The sequence below is a fragment of the Solenopsis invicta genome, chromosome 12 (assembly GCF_016802725.1).
Source record: "Solenopsis invicta isolate M01_SB chromosome 12, UNIL_Sinv_3.0, whole genome shotgun sequence".
NCBI lineage: Eukaryota > Metazoa > Arthropoda > Insecta > Hymenoptera > Formicidae > Solenopsis > Solenopsis invicta.
The window spans coordinates 20,478,663-20,500,810 of record NC_052675.1 but is presented as its reverse complement, the minus strand read 5'-3'; the positions used below and the strand labels follow the sequence as shown (position 1 = coordinate 20,500,810).

Sequence of the window (22,148 nt, the reverse complement as noted above, 5' to 3'; positions counted from 1 at the left end):
GCCATTATAATCAAATCATCGTCTCTGCTATTTTCGGCTTGACGTAACACTCAACCCGTCCGAGATTCGAGCACGAGGGATGGGGGGGGGGAGGAGGAGTTGCGTTCCGTAACAACTGATTCCCTAGGCAGTGTAGCGAGAAAGCGAACGGGAACTAACACTTGAGGAGGGGGAGGGAAGCTGGAAGTGCAGTTCGTAACTCCTTGGAACTCGTTGGAGCCGGTAACATCTTTGCTACTTCTCGAGTGACAACGGCGGAACGGCGCGGGCGGCGCGGCGGGTTGAGAAGGCATAAAGCGACGTTGGCGCACACGTCCTCGCCAGTGTCTGAGGTGTCTTCGCTTTGATCTTTTACCTATCTGCGACGCCGCCGCGCTACGACCATCGGGAATCGGGGAACGCGCACCCCCTCCGCTGACTCGACGGACGTCCGCTCTTTCGCCACTTTTGTCTTTGACTTCGTTGACCAGAAGAGTAACAGAAGGACGACGCGCGCGTCAAGGAATCATATTTCTTCGCTCGTGAAATCAAATTTTCGAGCCGGCGCGTTCGGGACATTGGCGTCGCGTCGTCCCGTGTCCCGAGCAGCGACGCGGCGGGTGGCGACGTCATAATTATTCGTCGGTTGTAAACTTGGTCGAGAGCAAATTAAATCGCCGCTGCGTTGAATCGCCGGTGAACGAGAATTTCATCTCCCCGAACCTTTGTCGGACGCGAGCGCGCGCGGTCGATGTCGAGGCGGGCTCGTTAATCCGTCGGCGGCAATAATTTTTGGCCTAATTGCTCGATCATCTTCGATGAATTCGAAATTTGATATTTATGGGCGCGGATAATATTATTGGCAGCGAGCTGCGCGCGAGCCAAGTCCTCTCCCCCTCGCTATTCGTTCGGAGATGGGGATAAATTCCGATAAACACACAACGCGCGGCTTCCGCGACGCATCAATGCGTTACACGTCGCGCGCTTTATAGTATCGCCGCGCGGCTCGCGATAATTATCGCGCGCGTTTCTCCGGCGCTCATTTAATATTTCAGGCGTGGCGTAAACAAAAGTGTATCGGATTTCCCCGGATGCGGCGGCGGCGGCGGCGCGCGGCGGGGCGGTCATATTGACCGGACGCGAAACGAGCGGCCGACATTGAGATCGCGGCTCTCGCTCTCTCGTTGCACGTTGATAATTCCAATAAAGCGAGGACATACGCGTATCGAGGCGCGCGCGGCGCATTTTACGCGCGCGTATTACGCGTCCATTATTAAAACATATTACCGGCATCCGCGGCGCGGCGCGTTGCGCGTTGCGCATTGGCCCGACCGGAGCCTGACGCGCGCGAGCGTAACGACGCCGATAGGGTTGATAGATCACGCATTTCCCTGACGCCCCGTCGATGAGCCGAGCACGAGACGCGCGCGGCTATTTCATTTTCCATCTCAGTGGATTTGCCGGGGCTAATCGATAATCGCACCACAGACACGCCCGACGCTCGCTGCGATAACAGCCAAGCGAACGGAGAACCAACTTCACCCATCGCGACCATTCCGCGACAGTTATCAGCAGTCGGCAGCTTCTCGGAACTCGCGTAATTTTCTCCATTCTCCTTTCGCGATGCGCTGCAAGAATTTAACGAGATTCCGCGCGCGTTTAAAATAACGCGTTGGACAGATGGAGCCATTCAGAGCTAAACTCAATTAACAGACAATGCTTCTTAATATTTTTTTTTTTTATTCTTCATTGTAACGTTTTTTAAATATTTAAAAAAACACTTAAAAAAACATTATGGAAATTGGAAGTTTCTTAAAAATCTCTGTGTAGAGGTACGAAACTTTTTCTCTTACTTTCTGTCGCAATACTTGGCGATCCATCGATAGTGCGTCTGGATTGAACTCTGGCTCTTTCATTGTTAATGAATTTTTTATTAATTGAAATTTGAAAGAGACCAGATGAATTTGCGAACGCCACGGCTTACGTTTCATTTGCGCATCGTTAAACGTAAGATCCTCTCGATATTGATTTGCCAATCCAGATTCCATCGACCACGCGCGCGCTATCGACTGCGGAAATCGCTCTAGGCTGGTACCATCGGCTGGTTACATCCGGTTGCCGGGAATACACTGTAACTGATCGCGCCGTCGTCCATGCAACTCACGACCCGCTCGAATCTATATCCTCCGTTTTCTTTCGTGTCGGTCAATAGAGCGTCCGTGTCCACCACAAATTGCTGCCGGAACTAAACCGAGGCAATTAGCAGCGGCTGCGTATATTCATGTTATTGAATTGACACGCGCGACGACGACGACGACGACGACGACGGCAGCGGTGGCAACGGCGACATTATCGTCCCCGATCTTCCTATCCTATTCATCCTGCATTTCCAAATCTAATTAAAATTATATCGCACCGCATGGCGCACAGCACATTTACGTAACGAAAAGTCATTCCTCCAAAATGGGGTCAGCGACCGGTGTCCCGTCCGAATGACGGGCAATAACGGAGGAGATTTATCGGGACGAATGGCGCAAACAAAACCGTGAGACTCGCAGGAATCGCGTCGTTAATGCGGCGCATCGTAAAAGCGTCCGGCCACGTTGCACCGAAATCACCACTCTCGCACCGGGAAATTAAGGAGCCCGCCCAACGGTCCACGTAACGCTCGCCCGACAGAATTGCCGATCAACGTAACGACTTGCCGTGCCCCTAGTACGATCTTCAGCAGCGGAAGTCGATCATCAACTGCGTCACAGAAATACATTTTGTCGAGGAGAATTTATTTATCTGAAGAAATGTGTTCAGCGTCTAGTGTAAAAACAATAACTCGATTGTATGGCACGACGCTTTTTTCGCTTTTCTAGTCCAATCGATTCATTGCTACCTGATAATGTTTTTGAAAGGGTTTTCGCGCTCTAAAAAATCTGAAAAAACTCTGGTACACTCTTCCAACAATTCAGAATACGATTTCACAATTGTTTGACTTGTAACGTTTTTCACTGTTTTTTCACATGTACGAATTTGAGGCAAAATAATTCAAAATTGACAATCTGATCGTCTGAGTCTTTAAAACCCCGTTTGGAAAAGTAAAAAAAATCTATATAAGGTCACAACAGTTTTTAATGCTCAATAACATTTTATGTGTAATTTTATGAACATTTTCTAGTTCTTCAAAATTGCGCTCCATTTTGGTCTTGAAACGCAGTTCTTAAGGATGTATAGAAGATTTCTCAATACTTTAAGAAAATTACAAACAAATTGCAGATTGTTTTATATTGTATTTAAAAGTAGTAGCAAAAATTTGGCAGCGATTTTTTATTTGGATAAAAAGTTATTGCAGATAAGAAGTAGACATGTGCTCTAATAAAAATAAAATAATGAAATAAGAAATAATAAAAAAACAAATTAGATATTTTTTATTTAAGTACTTAAAATATTCAAGCTGATTTACGCAAAGTTTCATTGCGCTACAGAGATCAGTTCTGTAAAATAAATAAAATTTGTTTATTTACAATATAACTAAACAGACAATCACAATAAAACTTTGTATAAATTATCTCAAATACTTGAAGCACTTGCATAAAAAAAATTGAGATTTTTCTTAATGTTGTAAAACATATTTATAATTTAATTTTTAATAACAAATAGAGTAAATAAATTCTAAAAATATGTTAGTAAATAAGAATATAATCTTATTCACACAACTTTCATATGTAAATTATTAAACTTAATAATAGATACCAGTACCAACAAGCATCTCTTATTCGATTAATTATGAAACGTATTACCTAAGAAACATCCTGTTTCTTAACAAAAGAAGGACAAAAGTTCCACGTGTCAAGATACACGCATACATACGATGCATTAAATTTTAAATCGTATTAAATACAAACTGTCTAGCCTCAATTGCTCTGCTCCTGAATAAAATATCGAATAAAAAGAATATATCTTTCAACACGTTTGCTGCTGCTCTATTTACATGTGTTACGCCAGTATAACGAGCTCCATTTTACCAGACGTTCTTCCCGTTTTTATTAACCGATCGATCGACCTTACCGAGAACTTTCGATCGTAACGGATAATGTCAACGTTGGAGTTTCGCGGTTTTGTTTGGCGGTAAGCTATTGCTATGGTAACTTTGCGAATCGTTCGTGCGCGCGCACTTTCCTTACTTCTGCACACGTAGCCTCTTGAACAATGAACTGTTACCCTTAAAAGAAGCGATGAGTGACACATTTTCGGTATGCACATCGTACCAATGAACGATAAGCCAATTAATTAAGCTGATGCCTAACGGTCGCAAGTATCATCGATTCGTATCAATTGGTCGAGTTTGAACGCGCTCACAGGTAAGGGTCACATTTGAAAGCCATTTAAACGACGTATTAATTAGCGGAATTACTGCATTAACGGTAATTGGAACTGAGCGATTGCTGCGCTCCGGCTAGATGTGACTATTCACGTTATTTGCGCACCGCAAATACTCCCTTACCTCCTATTAACGCTTAATTTAATGTCCCGTATTAGTTAAGAACGTTTGTAATAAACTTGCTCTTTTACGACAGAAAATTTCATTCTCCGCACCTTGTTTGAGACTCCCGATGTCTTATTTTGCACCCAGCTTCATTATTATTTCAGCGCTCTTATTTTCGATCCCAACTATTACAGATTCATCTCTTCCTTACTTGTAAAATTCTCTGTAAATTGTATTCATTCGTGCCAAAAATTACGCCTGTCTTGTGCAGAAACAATCGGAAGAGTTGCCTATAAAAGCACCTCGGCTTGATTGAAAAGTAGGCAAAACGGGAATTTATATGCAGGTGCACGTACACTGAGAAAAAAAAAGTTGTTAACTTGACTAAATTTCTTCAGTTCAAGTATTTTATATATTCGAGTTAAATATATAAATACTTGCTGAAAAAATTTTATCGAGTTGGAAAATTTAGTCAAATTAACAACTTTTTTCCTAAATGTAAATGTAGATCTAAGACCTATAAATTTAAGAATAAATTAAGTTTTCTTTCAAAATTGCAGCGTAAAATTCTCTGGAACGAGCGATTAGGGAGTGACAGGAAAATATAACGAAAACAACAGAGAAGCAGGGAAAACAGCAAGATGCCGATTGATTATTATTACTTTCCGCCAAGTCCACCCTGTCGCACCATTATGCTACTTGGAAAAGCATTAGGCATTCACTTTAACTTGAAGATCGTAAATATCATGAAGGGGGAGCACATGATGCCGGAATTTTTACAGGTTCTCTTACTCAGTTTACTTCTTCATTTGTTCTCGTAAAATTTAGTAACTCTTAGCGTTCAATCTGCACAGTCGAGATTTCATAAATAGACAAAAAATTCTATTAATTCTGCTTTCGAAGCTATTTAAAAATTTTCAAGCTTCATTAAAATGACACTCGTTATAAGAAGTTCGTTTATGTTAATCCGGCTTTGGAAATTTATTATTTTGTTGAAATTTATTATTACGAACGACATTTTTATTATTATTTAAAAATTTTACTTTACTTTAGATTAATCCGCTGCATACAATACCAACCATCGACGACAACGGCTTCGTTTTGTACGAAAGGTACGTAAGAGATTCTCACACTTTCTGTAACGAAGCTCTTAGAATTAAGCCCGGAATTTGTGTCATTACAGTCGTCCTATCATGGCTTATTTAGTCAGCAAATACGCAAAAAACGACTCGCTTTATCCGAAAGATCCGAAAGAAAGAGCAATAGTTGATCAAAGGATGTATTTCGATGCTGGCCTTTATACCAATCTTATGAAATGTTACGTACGTATTAATCTTCGTTTTGAAATTAATATTACGACCCAGTCTGTGATCACATGTCCACTGCATATGCTTAATAATAAAGTTGATTTTTTCACCGTTAGTTTCCATTCGGAAACGGGCTGCATCGATTCTTCATTCCTTCATGATTAATTCAAAAAATATCAAGTGTCTCTAGAACAGCGGAACTCGGAATTATATTATATCAGCACAATGTAATATAATATCGCGCACTATTTCCCTTCGACATTATTTGTTGACATGAAATACGACGGATAAAATCGTCGTCATCGTTTAGATGCCGGTATTACGAGGTCTAGCCAATTCCGTTAACGAGGCAGCTCTGGCTCGAGTGGAGAAATCGTTCGAGGTGCTCAACGCTTTTCTCGACGACAAAGAATTCGCGGCCGGTGACAACCTGACCATCGCTGACTTTACTATCAGCACAACCATCTGTGTGATACAGGTGAGTTTCTCTCTCTCTCTCTCTCTCTCTCTCTCTAAATATGTATGAAGGATTATTTCCTCAAGCAAGGTACGCAAATACGCACGAGACCGATTTCTCAATTGCAGTGTTTTGACTTTGACATCAGCCCTTACGATAACGTTGCCGCGTATTACGATCGTTGCAAGGAAAGCCTGGAGAGATTCGGGTTCGAGGAGGTGCACGCTATGGGTGTTAAAGCGTTTACCGAGATGTACCACGCGAACCTGCAAGAATCTAGTTAACGTGGATATGGATATTTGTGCACGCCTAAAGCGCGGAGGATCGATAGTAACTCGTTTACCCGAGATCGAGATTAGACATGGAATCTCATTATTATACCTTATAGAATTTAAAATTCACTTTTTACCTCCGCGTTACCTGGCGTTTCAACAGCTCTGTTATAATAAACCTGCTAATATAACTATTGTACTTTCAAAGCGTTGTTATTATTGCATACTTAGCTTATCTAGCGGATCCTTTGTTTAAAGCTACACGTTATATTTTCGCGATATTCACAGCTCTTTCTCTGTACGTGATGAAACAATAGATGCAAATAAAATTATTAAAATATACTTAAAATGAAATCTGATAACATGTGCACCTGCAGAAATTAATTATTTTATAATTAATTCTGTGATAAAAAAAATGACTTGAATATTTTTTATCTCCCTTAACACTTCAACTCCCATTAGTTTTGCAGCCACGCTAGTTCCTGTATATGTTCACGATGAAATTTATACAGCTAACAAGAATCAATATTCATCCAGCAAACGTTGAAAGAATATAACGGCAATGCCGAGTTATATAAAGTTAATTATATGAAGTTAACGGCATCGCCGTATATACTTTGCCTTGTCATCATTACACTTTATTTTCTTAATTATAGCGTGACGTCCAGTCATGCAAAACACAAAAGTTTTAAAGTGCACGAAAAATATTATTCTTCTCGAGTGTGCGCTGAGGTAGCGAAAGATAGATAACAATCGTTGAAACATGACAAAAAGCCTAAAGCGATCGTTATTGATTTCTTGAACAGAGAGAAGTTTCCCTTATAGAGTGGGAAACACAATATTTCCATTAATTTTAAATCTGTCAAAGATTGACAGCTAAACGTTAGCTGTAGCGCGCTGTGAAAGAAAGCTGTAGACGACAAAAAAGTAAGCATTAGAAAAAGATAACGAGTGGATAAAAGAGAAAAAGAATAAGTCTGATCAAAGGTTTCGTTTTTTTTTTTTCGTTCTTTCATGAGAGCGAGGCAAAGAAAAAACAAAATAGAACAGCCGCTTATACACATCGCATCGTCGCACGATACTAATAATATTTAAATTTTAAATCTAGCAGTTTACTCATACTTTTAATGTAAATAATCTTTAAATTTTATTGCTCGAAAGTAGAAAATAATAATTGTGCAAAATATTTAGCCAAGCGTTTTAGTCTAATTTAATTACAAAAAAGAGATGTGAAAAAAGATTGCTTATATTTTGATTTACTTGAAACTGATTATTTCAGCAATGTATCGGCAAAAGTATTTTTAGGATTATGAACCTTTGGAAAAAAAAAAAATTATGCGATTCAAGTTTTGAAGTAAAAATAAATAATGTAGCGTTTATGTTTATTAAAAACACATATATTATAATAATTATTGCATTAAAGGTTTGTATTATCGATACTAAAGAAGTAATGAGTTATAAGTAACGCCATTACTTGTTACTTTTTTATAATGACAATGTAGTAATTATAGTAAATAACGTTTTATTGAACATTATTTATTGAAAAATAGTAATTTGTAATTTTACTCGTCACGTTGTGAGTCAACTAATGAGTTACTTTTCCAATAAGTAATGCATAACAATAATGAGTTACTTGTAAAAAGTGACTATTCTGGTGTTACCATTACCATTATAAAAACTTCTAACGTCATTGTTATTATAAAATTATTATCATTGCTATTATGAAAACAAATGAAAATTATAAAGTAACGGTGATTCGTTAATGTAACGCGTTTCCCTGATTGAAACTTTAGGGACACTTTATTTTAGCACGAAATAGAATCATGGATATAGCATGGACCATTTCAAATATTGGACATTCACGAGAAAATTTAGTCGACGTAACTACGTAAATATGTTTACTTTCAGCAAGTAGATTATCTTTTTGACCTTAACAACATAATTACAACATTGTCGCAATGGTAATAAAGTGTTCGATTATTGTTATCAAAAGTTTTATTATCTTATCGCAAAGTTATTTTTGTCGTTTACTTCAATAATTTTACTTTCATTAATTTTATTTTATATTTATCTTATCTTCTCTCTTGATTAACGAAACGAGGAAAGAGATGGTACATATTACCGAGTGTTCACGATCTAAAAAAAACTTGGTAAATCAACCGGTTTTTTTAATTTTTTCTGTTTTGATTTTTAGTCAATCAGCTTCGAATACTTTTTTATCGTAATATAAATAAGATCTTATGTTCAAAAAAGAAACTTTATAAAATATATCATTGCACAAAAGAAAAAAATAACGTAAAAAACAGTATTTTATACGATATTATTTTTGTAAGATTATTATGTAAAATATAAATTATAAATGATATATGAAATATAATTTCAATGTAAATATTTTATGTCATGAAATAAATGTTTTTTATACTTGTATTTTAGATTTTATTTCATTTCCTTTGCAACACTGGATATTCTCTCAGATTAATGTATTATGCGTGTAGCACGTAATCATTTATCTCCGCTGATACTCTAACATTAGGCATATACATGTATTGGTTGACCCTGCTGCATTATTACGAACAATTACGCAACTGACGTGAGCAACCAGTGTATGATGATGACGAGGCGGGAATACGTTTCACAGCCATAAAATCTAATCCGTTCTAAGGCGGCAAGAAACTGTAGCGCATTTGTCGGCTCACGCTGTCGGGCATGTCAAGATGATTCAGCCCTTTCTCACTGATAACTTTCCAGATATTTATTATTTATATGATTTGTAAAAAAGAATCTATCCTTATTCAATTCATTTTTTAATCATTACGTTAATTTCAAATTTGATATACTCGTACACAGCATTATGTATTGCATTAGGAATATTATATTTTAAACATAATATTTTAAAATTAGATATTAATTAATATAATTAACTATGAAAACAAATAAATGTATTGAAACATTTTTTTACTTTACTTGCAACGGAATACTTAAGAACATACACATATTTTCTGTTACGAGAACCGGTTAAAATCTACTCAACTTTCTAACTGGTGCTTAGGAAAAAGTTCTATATAAGGTAATTCTGATAACAGAGTTGTTTCTTATTAAAGAAGAAAAAAAAGTAGTCGAAAAAAAGTAAGTTTCTTAGAAATTTCATTCTTTTATGGCTGTTATGTGTTTTTTTTTTCTAACGATACATCAGTGTATCTATAAAATGTAAATGTTAATAAAATAAAACCATAATACACCTCTGATGTATAAATCTCAATTCTTCTCACATTATTTTATGTAGAAAATTATCACGGTAAAATCATATAGCGGGACTTAATTTTAATACCGCAACGAAAAGAAAAACTTTTAACGAACGAATCCGATCTAACCGTTTAGGCGATAATCTATCGACGTTATTAACCTAATCGCTTTATGCCAGTTAGTTTCGCGGCGGATTAATTTGCTTTGTAGGAAATTTCCAAGTATAATTGCGTTAAAAGTTTAAACATCCGGCCGAACCGCAACTGGCTAATAATTCGATAATGCTACTTATGCTTGTCGCGTTCTTCCGGACGAGTTGCTGGCCGGTCGACCGCAAATGATTAAAACCGCCTGTCCGGTTTTGATCAAAACGAGTTTCTTAGATTCGGAGTATGCCGATTTAAAATTAATTTTATCGTGATCTTAATGTCATGCGTGCTCTACACGTTTGCGTGAGAACACAACTTTACGTAGCTCTAGAGAAAAGTGTGTCACAGCGTGTTTGAAAGCGTTTACTTATTTAGCAATCGATCGCGTTGCATTTATTTGTCGCATTTGCGGTTGTAGTCGGCATCAAAGTAATTGAAACACCTTTTGTTTTGCAAGTAATTTACACGGAACTGTCTTTGATTCGCATACGATTCCTTGAGAGAGAGAGAGAGAGAGAGAGAGAGAGAGAGAGAGAACATAATAATTACAACTATTATAATATTTTATTGCGTAATATATACGTTAAAATTACATTATATATTATTTCCACAGAAATTCCATAAATTTATTATACAAAAATTAAACAAATTTAATGTTTTATATTTTATATATTTTAAATAAAATAAATGTTATTCCTTCGAGAGAAACGACCAGATTTAATAAAAGATTATAAAGAGCAAAAGTTTGGCGTCTTAACAAACGATTACTAATTCGTCAAAAGTCATTCAACATAAAAGAATATGCACATAGTGCGCAGTTTAAAAATACAAAGATTAGAACATTATATAATCGGAAAAACCAAGTTAGCACGCATGTATGCGCCCACACAGAGTCCCTGAGCTCCGTGTCAGTGTTGCGGATTATTTGAAAAGATTTTCCTTTAGCAAATATTAAATTAGGATCTATCTTTTTAATACAGAAACCTCGAAGTATCTCAATATCCTCAAATAAACATGGAAAAATGTAAAGTTTGTCAAGATTAAATAAAGAATTCGAGAGAAAGGCAGAGGGGAAGAGTTTTCCTTTGTTGCAAGTTAGAAAAATCGATATCTTCCATCGCTTATTTCTCAAGGGAGTTGTACGTGGTCATTAAAACTGTCGATTTTTTTTCTTTTTACGATTAATTTCGCCTTCATAGCGTTTGCTCTCGGTACTAACGATGATCTTCAAACACGTCGTTGCATCGACGCGCGTGATGTAACTGCCGTGCATAAAGCAACGAGTGTGTATGTACGTCGCCATAGGAAGGCGAAACCTTGAAGCTCAAGGCCATACAGACGCTGGAATGCTTTCACTTGCTCTGCCAAGTGGTTGTCTACCGTCGGCTTCTCCGGAAGACGGGATGTTGTATAAACAGACGACTGTCAGAAGGTTACAGAACTTTCAGAAGAAAGGAAATAAGTACGTGTCTGCAACATCATATTCCGCTATTGTTTCTTGTAAACTTGTTGCAGGCTTTAATTGTAATATAGAAAATTTTTGTCCCCAACTCTCTAATTATCTTCATTTTCCGAAGACTTTTAAGAAACAATTAAGTTAAAATCCAAAATTTAAATGTGCTAAAAAGTTTCAGAGGAAAAGGTCTGGTTATTACTAAAACTATTTTATTTCTACAATAAGAAAATTATTCTCGAAAAATAAAGATGTGTCATCCGTTTTAAGAAGCTAATGTCATAACACCAATTTAACGTTATGTTTTTTTCCGCTGCCGATACGAATCTTGCTGAATCAGACGCATAACAACGGCAATGCTGGAAGCATTGAGGTATCCACGTAATAATGTTTAAAGAAAAGCATAATTGGCAACATTTTTTTATACGCGACAGAATCATCGGCACATTGGAAACTAATTAGCGTTGGTTAGCCGATAAAAGACTAATATATTAAAAACGTTGATAAATTGAATCGCAAATTAAATCGCAGCCTGATCGAGTTCACGAGTATGCGAACTTGCGAGAGTTTATCAAAACTTTCACGAAGTAAGATCAATCTTATCAGAATTGCTTTCTTTTTTAGTCCAGTGCAATTTTGCAATATTGCGTAATGTAATTATTCGATACCGAAGCACTGAATAATGAATTTACGAAGATTTTGTTTATAACTGGATTGCAAAATTTTTGCAAAATAGAATAGACGTAACGATATCGTAGTATCGTTAAATTTTATTAAAATAGACAATCAACAAAGACGACTTGAACAAAACATAGTACCGTTGTTTTTTCGCCATTAGCTGCCCCCCGATCTCAAAAGGATTTGTATCGTCGGCTTTCTTATCGATGATCGTTTACTACTTGTCGCTATTATGTAAATTGGTATTTGAACCACTTGAGAAAGTCGTTATAAAACAGAACGTGGCCACCAACAGCGCGGCGCGACGATCAGCGAGAGTATTGAGAACCCCCAACGCATATAATCGATCTCGCTCTTGCGTGCGTACAATGCAGAGGCTGTCCCGTGTTACGCGGTCTTTATAAATAGGCCGAACAAGCAAGTTGGCTAGACAGTCCTCCATAATCTCGCTACGCGCCTCCAGAGAAAAATTGTGCAGGTTCGGTTCGTTGCGACTTCTCTCTTTCTCTCTCTCTCTCTCTCTCCTCTCCCCATTTCTCACCACCTCTGACACAAATAATTCAAAACTGTTAAGTGATAAGGCTACTTCAACGATTGCGAATATTTGTGATTCACGGTGTACGAGGTTTATTTAGTAATGGAATTCGGCGAGTGCTTGAATCGTTCCTCGTTACGCGATAATTTATGAACGTGGAAACTTTGCGGAATCGTTTCCCACGTCCGCCCAGTGCATAGTTGAATGTGTAAAGCAACTCGGTACAACTTGAGGTCTATAATTGACAAGTTTTGCTTTTGACTAATTGATAATGGAAATTTATGTGCCTTTAACGAGGCTCGTTTGAAATAATGTCGCCAGATTGTCTCGCCACATTGTTTCGCTTTTCAATCGCGCACGCGCGTAATCAGTTGCTCTCTTGAACAAGAAAAGTCATCGAAAAATAGTTTTGTGACGCTCGAACACTTTCGAATGCCTGGCGCGCGATCGATCACATTGACCACTTCATTAAAAGCGCGTCGCGCGTTTTCGTAGATTTCAAGATGCCCATCGATCTTTACCAAGTTCCCGGAAGTGCGCCATGTCGGGCAGTGCGCTTGGCGGCAGCGTCCGTAGGAGTGGATATAAACCTAAAGTACACCGACCTCATGGCCGGCGAACACCTAAAACCCGAATTTATTAAGGTAACTTGTAATAAAATTTTCTACAAAATGCATGCGTTTAGGAAGTAAAATTTTAGAAGATTCTTAACTCAAATTATTTTTCTATCAAAGTCACAAGAGTACAAAAACACAGTATTTATAGGATTTTTATTTTTAAAAATAGTTAACTTAAAAATTTATTTTCGATTAATGTTTTTTAAGAATCTTTCAAGCGTTTCAACTGCAAATTGCTTAAACATTTTTTCAAGATAAATAACGATATTTATGTTGCGCAACATATTTATTAACGTACTACTGTTTTTAATATACCTGTTATTGAAAATACATAGTCTAATAAAGTTTCCAGCGTGCAGCAATAAAAAAAAAATATAAACATTTTCAGATAATAAACTACTATATTTTAAAAGTAATCCTTTATGACATTAATATACTTGAAAAAAAAAAAAAAAAAAAAAAATAATAATAAAAACAGTTTTTGGTTAAGAAAAAAATTATTGAGATCGATCGTTATATGATTTATTTACCATCTGATTTCTTCGAATTTCATTCTCTCTCTCTCTCTCTCTCTCTCTCTCTCTCTATTTTCAAAGCATAAAAACATCATAAAAGGTAAACATTTTTAAGACGCCATCAAATCAAGAGAGGAAGTTAAGACGTCAATTCAGAGAAATGTGACTAGTGCTTTGAACAACATTCCGACTACGGACTTAAAAAAAAATTTTGTGGCTTTGTATAAAAAAAAGTAGATGTGAGAAGTATACTGATGTCACGAAGAACTACTTTGAAAGATAAAATATAACATTTTGTTATCCGAGATGTCTATGTTTTTTATTGCTCACTCCAAAAATTTTATTGCCAGACTATTTATTAAAATTGTAAAAATATCGTATGTAAGTAACAAAATGTTGCGTACATAAAAAATAAGAGGAAAAACTATGTCTCGATTGAAACGGATTTTCATGCTTTATAATAATATTTTCATATTAATTATTAAAAATATTCAATTTTATAAAATGCCAATATGGTTGTCGTACTTAAAACGCATCGTTTTACAAATAATAAACTGATGCTAAAAATATAGAATATAACTAATAATATTTCAAATAATTTCATCATAATATTTAATAACGATACTGTAAGCATCTTGAAGAACTTAAAAAATATCACCCAAAAATATTTTATATAGTGATAGCTTTGTATGTAAACATTCTGTTTATGTACATTTTATTTTTCTCTTAATACCTTTTCACGCATAAATTTATTTTGCAATAACACTGATATTAATGTGTCATCGAAACACATGTGTACTGTAATTTATAATTAAAATTAGAAAATCTGTTGTTTTGTAAAACTTGACGTATCGAAAATATATTTCAAAATACAAGATAATGTAATTGTTTTTTCTTTGTACAATGTTTTTTTTTTAATATAGATGAATCCACAACATACGATACCTACTCTGGACGACAATGGTTTATATCTGTGGGAAAGGTATATTTATCTCTTACTCTTAAAATTTAGTAAGAGCTACAAGTCCGTAATTTTCACTCATAAAACAAATACTTTTTCCATTGTAATTGTCGACTTCAATACCTTTTTTTCTTGTAAAATTTAATTTGCTACTAAGTCTTAAACTTGCGCCAAACACAAGCTAGTTTCAGATTCATGCACATTAGATATACCTATATATATTGTATTTTCATAAACTTTTCGATTTTAAAATTTATTTAGTCATTTATAATTATTAAAACTAAAATAAATATAATATTAATTACTTACGCGCTTGCTTCGATTTACAGCCGCGCGATTATGACTTATCTGGCTAATCAGTATTCCAAGAATGATTCCATCTACCCAAAAGACCCCAAAAAACGAGCCGTGGTTGATCAGAGACTGTACTTCGACTTGGGAACTCTGTACCAATCTTTCGCCGATTATTACGTGAGTTATCCTTGGATATGTAATACTTTGTGATTCATATTTAATAAGTATTGATGAAGTTAATAGCCATAAACATATGTATAAATATTAATTGCAGTATCCAATTTTATTTACCGGTATCACTCCGGAGCAAGCGAAATGCGATAAAATTAACAACGCCTTAGGTTTCTTGGATAAATTTTTAGAAGGGGAAAATTATGTGGCGGGAAAAACTTTAACTCTCGCTGATCTTTCCATAGTCGTCACCATTGCTAACTTCAAGGTAGGAAATTGCTTTTGTGCTAGCACACAGTGCCAGTTTATTAAAATAATCATTAAATTAGCATATAGTTAATAAAAAATACTGGTATTATTATTATTATTATTATTATTATTATTTGCAAATTATTCTTATTAATACTGACGTTTTAGGAATTGAAAAATTTACTTAAAGGCATGCAATAATAATTAGAAAGCAAAGCGTTAAAAGTAACGAATCACCGTTACTTTTATATTTTTATAAAAACAATTTGATGACATTACAATTTTTCTTAATGATACTAACAGAGTTGGAATAGTCACTTTAACAAGTAATTCACTATCATTACACGTTACTTATCGAAAAAAAAAAAACTTGTTAGTTGACTTGTTATGTGACAAGCAAAAGCAACGCATCAGAAACGCGTTACTTTAACTTGTTACATAACGAATAGTAACTATATTCGTTACAAGTTACTATTTTTCAATGAGCAGCGCATAATAGTAACGAATTGTTAAAAGTGACTACTCCAATCTTGGATTAAGCATTATTCTTATAAAAAATTGTAATGACTAAATTATTATTATTAAAAAGTAACGATAATAACGTTATTTATAACTCGTTACTTCTCATCCCTGATTATTATTACATGTCAAATTTAAATAAATTTTTTAAATTCGCAAAACTTTACCATATACATGCACTATATACTGATTACGAATAAAATAAAAAAAACATAAATATGTCAGAACTATAATTTTATAAATTATAACAAGAACAGAATTCAACGGTAATATTTCTCTTCTCGCAGCTTATGGACCATGACTTGAGTAAATATAGCAACATTCAGAGATGGTTTGCCAAGATCCAAGCAGAAATTCCTAAATATAACGAAATCGAAGGCGAGGGTACGAAATCATTCAAAGAGTTCATCGACAACATTAGAAAGAAGAAGTGATTTTATAAATTCTACTGTTATATGATGCATTGGTGCTTTAATATTTTTCACATTAATTTGTCTTGCAATATTTTTATATGTCGTATATGCATTTCAATTTTGCACAAATAAATTGTGATTGTTGAGCATTAAGAAAATGTTAAGATATATATAGTTCTAATGAAGAGAATAATTAAAAATTAAAGAAATTAAAATTAAAAAATCTGAATTTTGAAAAAGGATTAATATTGCTATATCTTATTATTAATTGTAACACATAAATAAATCAATGATTAAAACTATGACATTAAAAAATTAAAAAGAAAAAAAATACGGTAGAATTAGAAAATGACATTAAATTCAGTATTGTTTTTTTTCTGTAACACGCATAATATTAATACAACAGAAAATAATTATGCGTATAAAAACTTATTTTAATTATAAGCAATATTCAGTCGTAGCACAAAAGCAATATCTCAAGCGGTACGTTCTGAAGTATAAGATTAGGTAATATTTTGTCAGTCATTACTTTATAATATTTGACGGAAGTTAATATTAAAATATTACGGGGGATAATATATATTCTCCGCAAATTTCACGGACGTAAAGTTAGAAATTCTCACCTCTGTTGGTCACTTAACAACGGGAAAACTTTTAGCATAGTTTCCATGAACGCTTTACCTTTGTGGAGAATCTTGACCTAGCTCACAGCCCGGCTTTGTCACGAACAAAAAGTTTCCACGACCAGACCGAAATCTTCCTCTTTCCACTTGAAATCTTGTTAACAGGTAAATTCCATCTTATCGACCGTCGTGAAGTTATATCATATATATGCAAAAGATCTCAAAGGCTACGCAAACTAATTAACAATTTATATTAAAATTATTTTCATAAATTAGTAATTAATATTTATTAAATTATTCTAATGAATTAATTAATATTAAAATTATTCTAATATAATTACTTTTGTTATTTAATTCATTGCATTTACTTATTTGTTATTTATGAAAAAAGATTTTATGTACATTTAGACACATAATACGTGCGGTTTTATGTACATATATAATTTTCTAGAATCACGCATACGGAGTGCGATTTTTTTATACCAAAAGCAGCAACTTTTTCTTGTGGTAAAATTTCGTCCAGCAGTTTTTAAATGAGAACAATTTAAAACTAACGAATGAGTGCAGTAAGTTACGCGTGATTCGCGTGAATTAGGAGTGGCTGGATGCGTGTTTCTCTGAAGATTTTACAACTATGCATGATATCTAGACAAGTTATTTTGAACAGTAAAAAAAAGTGTCTAACTCTGAAACAACGGTTAAAATGTTGTAAAATAAAAATTGTCATATAATTCTTCAAACGTAAGCTTTTTTTAATAATCTAAAAAATGTATTTTCAAAAATTTATGAAATTAATAATTTTTTAACGACTAAATTTTTATTTCCGCATCACATCTTTCACAAAAAAATCTTTAACCTAACGATTCGATGTTAACGAGTCTTTCAAAACACGAACTCGTTCGTTCTCATTACGCGCGTAATTTACAGCTGGTAGCCGACCTGCCTTAAATTCGATGTTCATTTAGCTGTACTCTTTAAATAGTGTTTAATGATAAAAATAATTACAGCATGAGAACCTGTGCTAACACCCATCGTATTTAATTGCAGAAATACGACGGATATACTATCGATAGATATACTATCAGAATTAGACTATGTAAAAATCCTAATCCACAACACTCAAGTAATGCACTAAAAAATATTGAAATTTATATATATATATATAATATACATGCGTTTATAACGGCTAAAGAGGACTCACAATCAGTCAAGGCAAAATGTTCCATAATACAGTCAGGAATTAATTTATAGTAATAACACAAATCCAACTCACTCCATTTATAATCTTTTTATATTACTATTAAAAATTATTAATAAAAAAATCACGTTATGATTTGAATTAATTTTGATATCTATGAAATTATATAGTATAATATTAGATATATAGGTACACGGTTTATTCAAAAAGTTCGGGAATTAATCCAAAGAAAATTCATATTTTAGAGATAAAACAAATCCTTATTTTTCAATTTTCAACATACTTTTCTTCACTCTCTATAAAACGCCTGGAACTACTCGTAAAATCAGAAATGCTCTATCTGAAGGATCTTGACCTAGCTCGCAGATCGTTAGAGCCTCTTTGGAAAAATCTTCCTTCAGTACGAGCTTAGAATCCCCCCCTCTCGCTCTCTCTCTTCTTCTCTCTCTACCATGATGCTTTGAATGATTCTCAACACGAGTTCTTTTGAGGACGATTTTTAATTTTGCAAACAGAAAAAAAATGTGTCAGATTAAATAAGTAGAATGGATGTGGATCATTGTAACTGAATTTAAGCTAAAAATTACGAGATAATGAGCGACGAATGTGTAAAAGCATTTTCAAGAGGAACCACTCTCCCGATTGGTAAAATCCAGTCTGACTTGATGAATTCTATTCAGCATGACGTCATAATAGAACTGTCCGTTACTATTATAGTTTGGCCAAAGGGCATGAATTCTTTATGAATCATCGGCGACTTTCGATTTTTTCGTCTACCGGTTGAAGGACGTCCCTCCCTCCTCCCATCGTACTTGAGCGATCGACAACCATTCTTGTAACGCGAGTACTACATGAATACCTTGCCACGAACCAAACAATCATTTCCGTACGCAATTCATATCATTTTGTACGTTTTTGTTGCACTTTTTCCACTTTTAAAGCAAAATTTAGTATGGCTCTTTGCTTCAAATAAAAATCATATGACAGCAAAATGAAAAAACAGAGAATTTTTCAACATGCATTATATATGAACAAGTGATGTGAGGTTAGCAAAACTTTGGTGGAAAACTCTGGAAATTTTATACTAATTCCAATATGGGCGAAGAAATGATGCGAGTAGTACGTCCAGAAAAAAATCATGTCCTTGAATTTTTTAAAAACTCTTGTATCCTTTTTTTATCTTACCAAAACTATATTTTACAGTTATTTGTAATACTTATAGACTTTAAAAAAGATAAATTAAGCTATCTATATACCCATTATCTATCTATATCTATCTGCGTCTATGTCTAATGACACTACTATAAAAGCTAAAGCTATGGTAGATGTATTTAAATATATGTCGATATATCGATTCGACGAGAAGTTGCAGTCGACAAGTGTTCAGTCTTCATGCAAAGCTGGAACTGCACGTGCATTTGTTTTCGCGAAACAAATACCCTCTTGTTAATTTAAAATTTACAAAGAGGATAATACTTGTGATTGCATTACAAATTACGTGAATAACAGATTTATCAATAAATAATAGCGAATTGAGCTTAATTTAAAACGAAATAATGCCTGTGTTATATTATTTGCCTCCGAGTCCACCTTGCCGAGCTGTCATGCTCGTGGCAGAGGCAATTGGGCTCGAAATGGAGTTGATAGTACTGAACACAATGGCTGGTGAGCATTTGACACCGGAATACGAGGAGGTATGACAAATTATTAGTATGTGAATGACACAAAATTAAAGATATTGTTTCTTATTGTAAACAATTTCATAATTTGAATATGAATTAAAATAAGAATAAAAATATAATATTATAATAATATTAGAAAAAGTATTTAAAAAATTTTTTTTTTGCAGTTAAATCCGCAAAAGACAATTCCTTTCCTAATTGACGACGATCTCAAGCTATCAGAAAGGTCTGTAAAAGCATTTCAATAATCTGCTTAGCCCATCTTAAGATATCCATATTACAATATTAATTTAAAAAATGGCATATTTTAGTCGAGCTATCATGGGTTACATGGTTGATCAGTACGGACCGGATGATACTTTATATCCGCGGAATCCAGAAGCGCGTGCTTTAGTTAATCAACGATTATACTTCGACTATGGTAATATGTTTGCGAGTGTTTTTGGTTATTACGTACGTATGCATTTTGCTATTCTAAACAAACCGTATTGCGTATTTATTTTCGATTTTGCGCGAGATTTTGCGATTATTGCCGTGATCGCATTTTGTCGCAGATGACTGTGTTCAGAAAGGAAGCCGATACTTATGATCCAGCAGAATATGAAAAACTAACAAATGCCTTCCAAATGTTGGAAAATTTTCTTGAAGGACAAGATTATGTGGCTGGAGACAATTTAACGATCGCCGATCTTGCCTTGGTTGCGTCCGTAACCACAGCATTGGTAATTTTAATGGTTAAGCAATGTAAACAATTAATCAGTTGTAGAATAAGATAAATTACGTCCAAGATAAATTTGTTCGGAGCATTTGCCTTTCTCAGACATTTTCAAAAGATACTTCCTTTTCTGTTAATAATTTTATATAAGGTTCTGCTTTGTTGCCAATTTCTCATTGACAATTCTAGAATATTTTTAAGATGTGCAAATCTAATTTGATTTTTCATAGGCTTTTGGATTCGATTTGGAAGAATACAAAAATGTTTCTGACTGGTTAGAGAGAGTACAAACGACTACACCTGGATACGATAAAGCTAATGGTGAACCTGTTGAAATGTTCAAGCAATTTGTTCAGAGTGTTCAAGGCAACACAGAAGACGGAGAAGAAGGCGGAGGAGAAGAAGAAAATGAATAATATATTAAATATTCAGTTTTCAAGCTGAAACAATAGATAAAATATTTGCGTGCTACTAATTAAATTTTAAATATATAAATAATTGTGTAAAACAATTGCTTATCATATTATAAGCTTTTATAAAAAAACACTCGTATTTAACATAATTATTGTTGCTTTTTAAACGAAGATTTTTAATATTTTTTTAGTATTTTTTACACATAGTTTATAAACACGAAATTAAAAATATAAACAAATGCAAAATGATTGTAAGCACAGCACGAGGTGTAAAACAAATAAATTATCACTGTAATAAAAATAAATTTTGATGTCATATAATATGAAAAAATTCTGTACAAAATTATATTATTTGATTAATTCCTAATTGTACCTTAATTCCTGCAATTCCTTTTATTTATAATTTCTAATTTTATATTATTCTCATCTGTTGAAAACTTGAATGACAAAAATGTTTACGTGCCGACTGATGGCAATGCAATTTTCAATGCATCTCTCACTTGTATCATATGTCGAGGAATAATCTACTGAAGATTACAGAAATCAATATAGTAACTTAAAATCTGTTTCTATTAACATTTCGTTATTTTATTCTATTTAATTATTTTACTTAATAAGTTGTGACATAATATTCACAAAAATTTATTTAATTTTTAAAATATCAAATTTAACATTATTTTAACAATCTCTTGACTCTTTAATTGCTTTATCTATGATAAAAGCATAAGTTACAACACATAATATTTATGGAGAAAACTATTACTTTGAAAAATATGTAATTTCACACGAATTTAAAATAAAATACTTTTATTTTTGTAAGCAATAAATGTTCTCGTTATAAAGATATTTAATATGATTACTTACTTATCGACAAAATTGATTCTAGCAATGCAAAAGATTTGTCTTCTTGACTTTGAAATTTAATTAAACATATACCTTATTAAACCAAAGTGCTCATTTAAATCAAGACCTAACAAGAATTTTACTGATTTTCATGCTAGAAATTCCTTTTGTAGGACTAATCGACAACTATATAATATCTTCGCTCATTTGTCTTAATAACGTATGACATATCTGCCTATTATCTGCTGCATTATTACGAACAATTATGCAACTGATACGAGTAGTGTAGGATGATGACGAGAATCCTGTATAAACAACTCTGGTAAAAATTACGAACAGAAATTAACAATGACAAAGCTGGAGCATGGAGCTGGAGCACAAGTTT

General features: G+C 34.1%; 1 protein-coding gene across 1 annotated transcript; it reads left to right on the top strand.

The window, feature by feature from the left end:
* The first annotated feature begins 4,151 nt into the window (after window positions 1–4,151).
* Window positions 4,152–21,238, top strand: LOC105202739. Its single transcript, XM_039455439.1, has 17 exons — window positions 4,152–4,331; window positions 5,017–5,238; window positions 5,510–5,568; window positions 5,640–5,778; window positions 6,074–6,241; window positions 6,349–6,503; window positions 12,465–12,493; window positions 13,046–13,194; window positions 14,606–14,664; window positions 14,973–15,114; window positions 15,212–15,376; window positions 16,164–16,307; window positions 19,658–19,804; window positions 19,960–20,018; window positions 20,104–20,245; window positions 20,347–20,526; window positions 20,738–21,238. Exons 2-17 carry the CDS (start codon window positions 5,098–5,100, stop codon window positions 20,921–20,923), a joined length of 2,064 nt encoding a protein of 687 aa, XP_039311373.1. The 5' UTR covers window positions 4,152–4,331; window positions 5,017–5,097; the 3' UTR covers window positions 20,924–21,238.
* The last annotated feature ends 910 nt before the right edge of the window (window positions 21,239–22,148 follow it).